This window comes from Geotrypetes seraphini, chromosome 8 (genome assembly GCF_902459505.1).
Source record: "Geotrypetes seraphini chromosome 8, aGeoSer1.1, whole genome shotgun sequence".
NCBI lineage: Eukaryota > Metazoa > Chordata > Amphibia > Gymnophiona > Dermophiidae > Geotrypetes > Geotrypetes seraphini.
Window position 1 is genome coordinate 102,234,253 of NC_047091.1, and position 12,347 is coordinate 102,246,599.

The 12,347-nt window shown below is 43.0% G+C and overlaps 1 protein-coding gene across 1 annotated transcript in view; it reads right to left on the reverse strand.

Annotated features, from left to right (window-relative positions):
* ELL (elongation factor for RNA polymerase II) overlaps positions 1-12,347 on the reverse strand; it is a 176,845-nt gene that overhangs the window by 21,088 nt on the left and 143,410 nt on the right. The window contains 1 exon segment of the mRNA XM_033954987.1: positions 266-329. Coding sequence (XP_033810878.1) covers positions 266-329 — 64 coding nt within the window.

Sequence of the window (12,347 nt, forward strand, 5' to 3'; positions counted from 1 at the left end):
GTTATTTTAAGCACTTGCACTCTTAACAGTATTTCTCCAAATAAAAGGAGAAGCAGAAATGTGAACCATCAAAACACATGACCACTCATACATAAACAAGGCGTAGTCATTTTACTAACCTACAATGTTTAAAATAATCAAAAAAGCAACTGAAATGATATAAGGGTTGACATATTTCTCAGTTAACAAGACATTTTTTACATCACAATCTAGATTTTTTTCCATTATTTTTTCTTCTTGGCCTATGAAGCACAAAAATACTTACGATAAATAATCTGGTGTTTCTGATGATGTTGGAACACTGGAATTATTGCACATTCCATTTAAACCTACAAAAGAACCCAAAAAATTAGAAAAAATTTTTTTTTAAAGGACAGTTAGTTACGTTGTCATCTTTTTATCCATACTTCTTTCTCTCACATGTTTAAACAAAGCACTGAAGGGAAAAGGGATTGGAAGATTTGTGAAAAACAAACAAATCTACTTGCTCCCATTTATGGAAGCCATACACTCCAGCCTCTGCTATTTCACTTTTTGCCCTCAAGTCCAGCCTTAACAATTACAGGGGCCTGTGTGGATAACTTTGGTAGGGGCACCTGGACTTATATTTCATATGAACTATCGTCAGTACCTTTAGTCTGGCATATACCCCTCAATGAATCTCTCCACCTCTCTGTTACGGCATTTCCCCCTATGACACCCTCCCTCCCCGCACAATGTACATTAACCTTCCTTCTGCAGTGCCTCACCCCTGAAAAAACAGGAAGTTATATTAGAGAAGTCAGGCTGCAGAAGGAAGGCTCTGGAACTGGCTCGTGCTAGTGCAGGTGAATCACTGCTGTTGCCTGTGAGCTGTAGACTTGGGAAGAGACACAGTTTAAGGAGGATGAGGGTTCAGAGAGAGAGACAGAGATGCTGGGCCATGGAGGGAGAGGTTGAGAGATGTGTACAATGCTGGACCTGGGAGGGGAGGGGAAGGAAACAAAGGTGCTGATTCAGTTAACTGTAGGGTCATCAGGAGGCTACTTCCATCATGTCTTCTGCTTGTGTATCTGCTCCACGATAAGGAACACCACCCCGGGCCATGTCGAACAGGATCCTCAGATATTCCAGCTGTTTAGAACAAACTAAATGGCTTTGTCTGGTTTCCTATCCAGCCTAGGATCTCCAGCAGCTGATCACCTGGGAGGAAGCCACTCCAGAACCCTCCTTTAAAATTATCCCTGATCAGCCAGTCATGAAGACATGGGTGTTCCATGATGCTTTTACTATCGCTTTTGAGAAGATGTGAAGGGCTGTTGCCAAGCTAAAAAACAGGAGAGTATGAATTGAAAATGCTTCCCCAGGACACTAAAAGTATAAGCAAGGCTCACAAACTGCTCAGATAGAAATGTGAAGGTAGACCTCTTTCAAATCTAGGCAGGTAAACTCATCTGGCCAAATAAAAGCGATAACCAAGCACGTCTCAGATTGGAACTGTGGCATTTGAAGTGCTGCAATGATACCCTTGAGATCTAGAATGGGCCTAAAAGAACCCCTCATCTTTGGCACTGAAAAAAAGATGGAGTAGAATCCTCTGCTTTGTTCTACAGGTGGAACAGTCTCCATAACCACCAGCTGTGAGGGCTTCCTTAAGCAGTACACCCCCTCTGGGACTGCTGCGCCTTCTCATGCAGCACTGACAAAGAAAATGAAAAAAAAATGGTTGACATTCCCATCAAGCCTGTTAGGTCCATGGGTCCTACAGGGTAGTGAGAAGCAGAATTGGCAGCCAGAGGAGACTGGGGCAGGGCTGGAAACGAGCATTCAGGACCAGAGGAGACTGGGGCAGAGCTGGACACGAGCATTCGGGACCAGAGGAGACTCGAGGCAGGGCTGGAAACGAGCAGGCTGGACCAGAGGAGACTCGGGGCAGGGCTGGAAATGAGCAGGCGGGACCAGAGGAGACTGGGGCAGGGCTGGAAACGAGCAATCGGGACCAGAGGAGACTGGGGCAGGGCTGGAAACGAGCAGTCGGGACCAGAGGAGACTGGGGCAGGGCTGGAAACGAGCAGTTGGGTGGTGACGGGAGAGTCGGGGCGGCATGCGCGGTATACGGGTGTGCGCGGTATATAAAAATTTCTGTACATAAATTTGTGGTTTTCGCGCGCTATACTCGTGTGCGCGTTTTACGCGGGTGCGCGGTATCTACGTGAAAATACGGTAATAGAGTCACTAGTTTATCGAGGTATTTTCAAGATAAGTGATTGTTTCACTGGTGGGGACTTGTGCGGTAACAGACTTTAGAAGTTTATTTTTGGAATTGTTTGCATGAAGATTAAAGATATAAGTACTGAAGACAAATATAACAGGAGGTTTTCAGCCAATGAGGTTACCATCCTCTAGTCTGAGGAGGGTTTCCTCCCCAATGGAGTTCCGAGGCTTTTCCGCCTGTTTAGTCACATCACCTTCATGTTCATGTTTTTCAGCTTTAAACAGTTTATTGAAAGCTTCTTTATCACTGCTAATGACTGGGGGAGTCAATTCAGAGCGGTTTATATGAGCTTTGTAATGGTGTTACAATACATGAGCTTCTATAAAGGTATTGTTTCCTGGGATGATTTCAATACAGACATTATTAGACCTTAATCAATACTTGTGCTTTTGTAAAAGACATTAAAATACAGAGTTAGCGTTTTCTGAGTTGGTTCTCAATACAGTCCTCAAACCATAAAAAATATTTTTTTATTTCCACTTATAATCTACCTGTTTATACATACCTACCTGTACATACCTATATAAAATATATCATATTTATTCATATACCTTCTTATATACACATATAAATGTATACATACATAAATCCGTATTTAGTATTGTGTACTGTGTTCATACTACTCCTATTTCAATTTGCGCTTAGTGTCTGTATCGTGATCTATGTTCATCTTGAAGTACTAATTTTCTGATAAATCTGGTTATCTGTGCTATCTTATCCCCTGTCCCTACTGTTTATCCTATAGATGTTCTAAGTGGGGACTAGCCAACTATCTCCTCTTTGTTGCATTATTGGCTATAGTTTTCTGTGAAGAGGATGGTATTCATCCCTTTCTTGAACTTTCCAGTGTCCTTTTCTAGTTTTAGTTCCTTAGAAAGGGGGTTCCACCACCTTGGAGCCATCACTGAGAACATTCTTTTACTGATGCTTTTGTATTTGATGTTTCTGAAGGAGGGTATTTCCAGCAGAAGGTTTTGGCTCGAGCGTAGTGCACGTGCTGGTGATGTAGTCTGTCCGCTAGATATTGTGGTTCTGAGAGATGAACGATTTTGTGTGTCTTTGCTGGGACTGCAGTTTTTAATATTTATCAATGATCTAAAGCTGGGAATAACTAGTGAGATAATTAAATTTGCTGATGACAGAAAGTTGTTTAATCGCAAGAGGATTGTGAAAACACTGAAAGAAGGCCTTGTGAGACTGGGCATCAAAATGGCAGATGACTTTTAATGTGAACAAATGTAAAGTGATGCATGTCAGAAAGAAGAACCAAAACTACAGCTACATGATGCAGGGTTCCATGTAAGATCCTTTTCCTGGGCAGCAACATCTAGGTGTCATCATTGAGGATACATTGAAATAATAATAATAATTTATTTCTTATATACCACCAAAGCCGTAGTAGTTTGAGGCAGTTTACAATAAAGAAGGGCTGGACAAACAGCGAAAATTGGTATAATCAGCGAAAGAAGATACAATTAAGAGGGCTGGACAATCTGCGAAAGAAGATGCAATTAAGAGGGCTGGACAATCAGCGCATATTGGGACAGGCTATAGGTAAATATACAATCTGTGAATGAAGATACAATTAAAGGGAAGCAGGATACAGGTACAATAAAATATAACGGGCCATATGTAAAGGTGAGCAGGGGACGGGGGGAGGCTAAGAGATCTTGGGAACAAGAGGACGGGCATAGGAGAGTTAGGTTATAAATCGGTTAAATAGGTTAGTTTTTAATAATTTCCTGAAGTCTAGGTAGGACAAGGAGTGCGAGATAATGTTGCCCAGCCAATCGTTTAGTTGACCTCCTTGGAAGGCAAGAGTTCTAGTCAGGAATCTTTTGTAATGGCAGCCTTTTAGGGTTGGGTGGCTGAACAGATGGGTTTTGCGTGTGGGTCTGGAAGGGCGGTCTAAGATAAAATGGGGAACCAAGTATAAGGGGGCCGAACCAAGGATGGGTTTGAAACAGAAACAGGCAAACTTGGACCGTATTCTTGCTTCCAAGGATAGCCAGTAGTTTTTGGTAGTAGGGGATTATGTGTTCCCATGTATCAGACGTATTGCCGAATTTTGGATGATTCGGAGTCTTTGAATGTTTTTTTTGAAAGACCCCAGATAGATGATATTACAGTAGTCGAGTAAGCTTAGAATGGAGAATTGCACCACTAAGTGGAATGAGGTAGCATCGAAGTATTTTCGGATGGTTCTTAATTTCCATAAGGCAGAGAAGCCTTTCCTGACCAGTAGGTCGGTGTGTGCTTTAAGGGTAAGGTTGCGGTCTAGGGTCACTCCCAGAATTTTTATGGAATATGTGATAGGAAAGACTTGACCATTCAAGGAGATTGATGAATCTTTGATTTTGTTGTTCGGACTCGCCAAGAAGAATTTGGTCTTATCTGTATTGAGTTTCAATTTGAAGTCTGTCATCCATAGTTCGATTTGCTTTAAGATAGATGCCAGGTGGTTTATTGTCTCGGGAGTTAGGCTAGTTAGGGGAAAGACTATGGTGATGTCATCAGCGTAGATGTAGAATTTGATTTTCAATAGGTTCTCTAGAGCGGCCAGGTATATGTTGAATAGTGTGGGGGACAGGGGGGAGCCCTGTGGTACTCCACATGCGTTTACCCAGCTGAAGGAATGAGTATTGTCACTGAAAACTTGGTAAGATCATTTACTTAGAAAACCTTGGAACCATTTAACACGTTACCTGAGAGGCCGATTGATACTAAACAGTCCAAAAGAATGGGTTGAAAGAAATCCTCAGCTCAATATACGGTGCTGACTAAGAAAGCAAACAGAATGTTAGGAAAGGAACAGAAACAAAGATAAAAATGTTATAATGCCTTTGTATCAGCTTTATGGCACCTCAAACGCTGTATGCAATTCTGGTTGCCGCATTTCAAAAAAGATATAGTGGAATTAGAAAAGGTACAGAGAAATGTGATGAAAATGATAAAAGGGATGGGATGGCTTCCCTATGAAGAAAGGCTAAAGCGAATAAGGCTCTTCAGCTTGGAGAAGAAAACAGCTCAGAGGAGATATGATAGAGGTCTATAAAATACTGGGTGGAATGGAAAAGGTAGTTGTGAATGGCTCGTTAACTCTTTTCAAAGATACTAAGACTAGGTAAGGGGCATGTAATGAAGTTACTAAATGGTAGATTTAAAACAAACCAGAGAAAATATTTCTTCATTCAACGTGTAATTAAACTCTGGAATTCATTGTCAGAGATTGTGATGAAAGCAGTTAGCTTAGCAGGGTTTAAAAAAGGTTTGGATAACTTAAGAACATAAGAATTGCCGCTGCTGGGTCAGACCAGTGGTCCATTGTGCCCAGCAGTCTGCTCATGTGGCGGCCCCCATGTCAAAGACCAGTGCTCTAAATGAGTCCAGCCTCACCTGCGTACGTTCCAGTTTAGCAGGAACTTGTCTAACTTTGTCTTGAATCCCTGAAGGGTGTTTTCCCCTATAACAGACAAGGGAAGAGCATTCCAGTTTTCTACCACTCTCTGGGTGAAGAACTTCCTTACATTTGTACGGAATCTATCCCCTTTCAACTTTAGAGAGTGCCCTCTCGTTCTCCCTACCTTGGAGAGGGTGAACAATCTGTCTTTATCTGCTAAGTCTATTTCCTTCAGTATTTTGAATGTTTTGATCATGTCCCCTCTCAGTCTCCTCTTTTCAAGGGAGAAGAAACCCAGTTTCTCCAACCTCTCACTGTACGGCAAAAACTCCAGCCTCTTAACCATTTTAGTCGCTCTTCTCTGGACCCTTTCGAGTAGTACCGTGTCCTTCTTCATGTATGGTGATCAGTGCTGGACGCAGTGCTCCAGATGAGGGCGCACCATGGTCCAGTACAGTGGCATGATAACCTTCTCTGATTTGTTCATGATCCCCTTATCATTCCTAGCATTCTGTTAGCCCTTTTCGCCGCCGCCACACATTGCACGGACGGCTTCATTGACTTGTCGATCAGAACTCCCAAGTCTCTTTCCTGAGAGGTCTCTTCAAGTACCGCCCCGGACATCCTGTATTCGTGCATGAGATTTTTGTTACCGACATGCATCACTTTACACTTATCCACATTGAACCTCATTTGCCATGTCAATGCACCTTTCTCGAGCTTGATTATGTCATGTTGCACATCTTCGCAATCCCCCTGTGTCTTCACTACTCTGAATAACTTCGTATCATCCGCAAATTTAATCACCTCACTCGTCATATCAATGTCCATATCATTTATACAGATGTTGAAGAGCACGAGTCCAAACACCGAGCCCTGCAGCACCCTACTGGTGACGCTCTTCCAGTCCGAGTATTGTCCATTTACCCCCACTCTCTGTTTCCTATGCTCCAGCCAGTTTTTAATCCACGTGATTATTTCACCCTCGATTCCATAGCTCGCAATTTTCCAAAGTAGTCGTCCATGTGGAACCTTGTCGAATGCCTTCTGAAAATCCAGATATACATTGTCGACTGGGTTACTCTTTGTCTATCTGCCTGTTTACTCTCTTGAAGAAGTGCAGCAAGTTTGTCAAACAAGATCTGCCTTTGCTGAAACCATGCTGGCTGGTTCTCATCAGACCGTGTCTGTCAAGGTGATCAATGATGCGGTCCTTTATCAGTGCCTCTACCATCTTTCCCGGTACTGAGGTCAGACTCAACGGTCTGTAGTTTTCCGGATCTCCCTCTAACCTTTTTTGAAGATCAGCGTAACATTCGCCACCTTCCAGTCCTCCGGAATCTTTTCCAATTTGATTGACAGATTGGCTATTAGTTGAAGCAGTTCAGCTATAGTCCCTTTCAGTTCCTTGATGACCCTCGGATGGATGCCATCCAGTCCCGGGGATTTATCGCTCTTAAGCCTATCAATCTGCCTGCATACCTTTTTTAGACTGTCAGTTTCCCATCTTCATTTCCAGCATATAGCCTGATGGGTTCCGGTATGCTGTGTATATCCTCTTCGGTAAATACAAACGCAAAAAATATGTTCAATTTGTCGGCGATTGCTTTGTCTTCCTTTAGCACTCCCTTTATTCCATGGTCATCCAATGGCCCCACCGCTTCCTTTGCGGGTCGTTTCCCCTTAATATATAGAAAGAACGGCTTGAAGTTTTTTGCCTCCTTGGCTATTTTTTTCTTGTAGTCTCTTTTGGCCCCCTTTACCACCTTATGGCACCTCTTTGATGTTGTCTGTGCTTATTCCAGTTTTCATCCGCTCTTGACCTTTTCCATTCCTTAAACAAAGTTTTCTTGTCTCTGATCGCTTTCTTCACCTCTACAGTGAGCCACGCTGGTTCCTTGTTCTTTTTCCTCTTGGACCCCTTGTTGATACGCGGTATATATAGATTTTGCACCTCAGTGACTATGTCCTTAAAAAGGACCAAGCTTTAGTGTTTTTACAGTGCTTATCTTCTTCTTAATCTTCTTCCCCACCATGAGTCTCATCCCTTCGTAATTCCCTTTTCGGAAGTTCAGTGCCGTGGCAATCGTTCTGGACCGATGTTTCGCCCCCCTACGTCCAAGTCGAAGTGGATCATGTTGTGATCGCTGTTTCCCAGCATCCCTTCTACTTCTACACCTTGTGCTGGTCCTCGCAGTCCATTTAGAATTAAGTCCAGAATTGCATTTCCTCTTGTATTTTCCTTGACAAGTTGTTCCAGGAAGCAATCGCCTACAGCATCCAGGAACTTTGTCTCCCTAGTGCAGCTGGAGGTGCCTAGGTTCCAGTCTATCCCCAGATAGTTGAAGTCACCCATGATAACTGCATTGCCTCCCTTGCAGTTGCATTTAATCTCGTCCGTCATTTCTCCATCAATTTCTTCAGACTACCTTGGGGGTCGGTAGTAGATGCCGATCTTCATTTCTAGTCCATTTGTTCCTGGAATTTTGATCCATAGAGACTAACTTATCCGTCTGTTGTGGCGTGTTCTCTCCAGTAGATTCAATTCTCTCTTTGACGTATATGGCAATGCCCCCACCTTTTTGAGCCATTCTGTCTCTGCAGTATAATTTGTATCCTGGTAGCACAGTGTCCCAGACATTTTCCTCAGTCCACCATGTTTCCATGATGCCAATGTCCACGTTATCTTTTTGTGCCACAACTTCTAATTCACCCATCTTATTCCTTAGGCTCCTTGCGTTCGTGTACATACACTTGAGTTTGCGGCTTGTTCCTTTCTGGCATTTCCTTCCCTCTTGTGTCCCTTTCGATCTGTCTTGCCTGTGATCCGGTGAGTCTTCCCCTCTATCTTCCTGCATGGTATCCTCCGAGTATACCGATTCCCAAACCATCGACTCTCTCTTTCGGTCGATTGTCGGCTTTCCCCTTCTTCCTAGTTTAAAAACTTCTCAACTTCTCTTTTGATGTTGCTTGGAAGTAGCCTCGTTCCGTCTCATAAGACATCAGTAAGATGGATATGGGGGGATTCACACCTTCCTAGGATAAGTAGCATAAAATATGTTTGACTGTTTGAGTATCTTGTTAGGTACTTTTGACCTGGGTTGGCCACTTTTGGAAACAGGATACTGGGCTTGATAGACCTTAAGTCTGTCCAAGCATGGCAGCTCTTATGTTCTTAAATGGAGTGCATAAACAGCATTCCTAACTTTTAAACATGTAGGACATTCAAAAGTGCAACAAAGGAATGTGATATCCAGGTAACTTATTTTGATATGCTAAGTGGAGTTTTAGCCCATCTAAGTGACTGCTGTACCACTGAGTATGACTCCCATGCTCCCTTCCCCCCTCAATAAAGACACACTGAATTGTACAATCTTATCAAGATGCTTGGTTAAATATTGTGCCTCTTCCACTGTCAAACTACTGCGTTTGTATAAAACACAATTAATGGAAAACAGAATCTTAACACAGTAATGTAATTTGAAGAAAAAAGCTGGAGCTCTGCAGGGTGCTGTTAAGGAATGGAGGCATCTCTGAATCACATTCATTTGGCAGTTGAGCAGCATATGTAGACACATTCTCTTCTGTGAACACAGTTTATGCCTCACAGTATTATAACAGTAACTTATGTTTTGTACTGGGTGCCATACACAACAAATATGCATAAGATGCATTTGCATACAACATAAGCAATGTATGCACAATCATAGGTATCTCATGCATTTTTAGTGCAGATAGACTGAAAACCTGACCAGCTTGTGGTACTTATGGATCAGTGTTGCTTAGGCCAACACAGAGTCAGAATATTGCTTTAAGATCATTTTATATTCTCTTGATTTTCAAGCAGTGTCACACAAACTTTTCTGGCCAGTGGCACGCTAAATGCAGTGTTCCGGCTGGAAGTCAATGTGATGACAATGTCCGCGCATGCGTGGAGACCCGTCTTGCTGTGACCCTGCCATTACAGGGATCCTGGAGGTGCAGAGAGAAGAGGCGAGACACTGGATGATTTCCTACAGGACATGCCTCTCACTGCGAGAGGTACGTTCTTTAGGTAGGCAGCTGACGTGGATGACTCTCCTCTTCGCCAGTGTGTCGCAGCACACCAGAAATCTCACAGTTTGTGATACATTGCTCTACAGTATGGATGCAGCCAGAGTTAAGTGCAAAACCAACACCCAAGGAAATTAAAAAGAGCTAAGAAGAATCAAAGCAGACACTGCTCTACCCCAGGAATTTTGATGCATATAGTCATTCTCCTTATCCAGAAGAATGTCCTACAGCTTTATGTAATTTCTCAAATACGACAGAATGAAAGGAAGATGAATATATTTGGTATTAGATTTATTTAAAGGAAAGAACCACTTTGGGCATGAAAAGCTTGCTCCAAATTTTGCTAAGGGTCATTTACCTCTGGCACAACTGTTGTTTATCAAACTCATGATGCAAGCTTACATAACCATTTCTCTAGTATTCTACCACAGAAACAAAAGCCAAGAGAAGACTTGGAACATGGACTATGCACAGCAATTATTGCGAAACAATTTGGGATGAATTAAGAGTACTGTCCTACCTTTCTTCCAGATATACTTTTGCCTTACTCATTTCTTCTTTCTCCACAAGAGAACACTGAAGGGACTTTGAGATCCCTGTTATAAGCTGTTTGTTAATTTGGACATCCAGGGATTTAAGAATATGATACAACCGCTTTTTTCTTAATCACAGGTGAGAAGACTACATAACTCTTCACCCACCATTTTTTGAATTTAGCATGTTCTATAGCATTCAAGTGCATCTCCTACATGTTGCAATCGCTTCGTTTCCTATACAAAACTTGAAGTATTTTTCTGTGTTTGATCGGAGAGGACACTCTCTCCACATACAGGAAGCAATTTTAAGGGTCATGTAATCCCCACAGTACCCAGAACCAGCGCATCTGAACCACAACCCCCCCAAAAAAAAGGAAATGCCCTAATCCATATCTCCCCCTTGTCACGATGGAAAAACCAAAGCGGGAGCAAAATATCAAAAGCAGGAACAGGAATATGTGAATCTGCACAAAAACTTAGCCGAAGTTGAGAAAGGGGAGAGCCCCTCCCCACAAAGATACCCTACCTATCCTCCCCAGATCTCCCTCCCTCGTACCTAGGAACAGCCATGAGCAATCCCCCCACGTCCCACTACCCTCCTTCCCTTTGACCAGTCACTAATCAATAGAGAACAAAATCTAGTGGAGTATAGCTCCTTCTCCCCGCCTCCAAGCAACCACCACAGCAGCCAGACTTTAGCAAGCGACTTCTCTTAAGTTAAAGAAAAATACAATACCCACAATTCTCAACTTAAAATCACAGTGAGCAGGCCTTTAAATCCTTGTCTAACCTGTCTATCAGGCAAGTGGGCTAAGAGGCTCCAACAGATGGGAGGTGATCCCTAAAAGTCCTGGCTTCTGGAATTGTGAAGATTTCTGGTCTTCTGTGGCTCACTGCTGCCTGTTCCTCAGTATCGCCTTTGCAGTGTGCAGGCCTGTACCACACAACCGCAGATTTTTCAAAAGTACCTCTGTCTGGTAAGGCTTCTATAAAGTGAAGTCCTCCTGTACTGAGCATCACCGCCACTGTAGAAGTCTCCACTGTTTGCTTCTGGGAATCAGCAGTATGGTATAGACCAGGCCTGCACAACTTCGGCCCTCGCCAGGCCATGTTTTCAGGAATTTCCAAATGAATATGCATGAGATCAATATGCATACAATGGAAGCAATGCAAGCAAATAGATTTCATGCAAATTCACTGGGGAAATCCCAAAAACCCGACTGGATTCGGCTCTCGAGGACCGAAGTTGTGCAGGCCTGGTATAGACCTTATTTTCCAGTATAGTGGAACCTTGGTTTAAGAGCATAATTCGTTCCAGAAGCATGCTCGTAAACCAAATTGCTCATATATCAAAGCAAGTTTCCCCATAGGAAGGAAAACTCGCTTGATTCATTCCCCCCCTCCCCCCCGAGAACCGGCATCGCTCCCCCTCCAGCCTGCGAACACTCCCCCCTCCCCTCAAACAGAAGCCTTACCCCATCTGGCACCAGCAAGCAGCCCACAGCATGTGCTTGTGCCGGCGAACTAAGATCCTGCCTCTTGCCTGGGCCTTGAGCATCTGTGCATGCTCAAGGCCTTCTGGCTCTCTCTAGGCAAGAGGCAGGATCTTCGTTCACCGGCATGGGGTGGGGAGCGATACTTGCAAATCGAGTCAACGCTCAGTTTGCGAGAATGTTTTGTTCGTCTTGCAAAACACTCGAAAACCGCGTTACTAATAAACCAAGGTTCGACTGTACTTCCAAGTGACTGGACTGCCCACTACTAGATAAAGACTGCTAGTTACAACAAGCCCAGCTTGGCACTTATGTTCTTTATGAGATTACTTCCTCTATATAGAAATCTTTATATAACTTTTCTAATATTCTTATTCAAGAATTACTGTTCCTTGCCCAATAACCCACATTATTGAAAATAATTCTCTAAAAGCAAAGTTTTCTAGCACTGATTCACAAGTTTCTGCTAAAGTAAAACCAATTGTAAAAGTATTTAATCTAATGTCACCATTAATGCCAATAATGTAGCATAACAGTATACAAAATAAATTAGAACAGCGCCACAAGATTTAAAGGGGAAATAATATACCAGGTCTGTTGCATACTTTTAA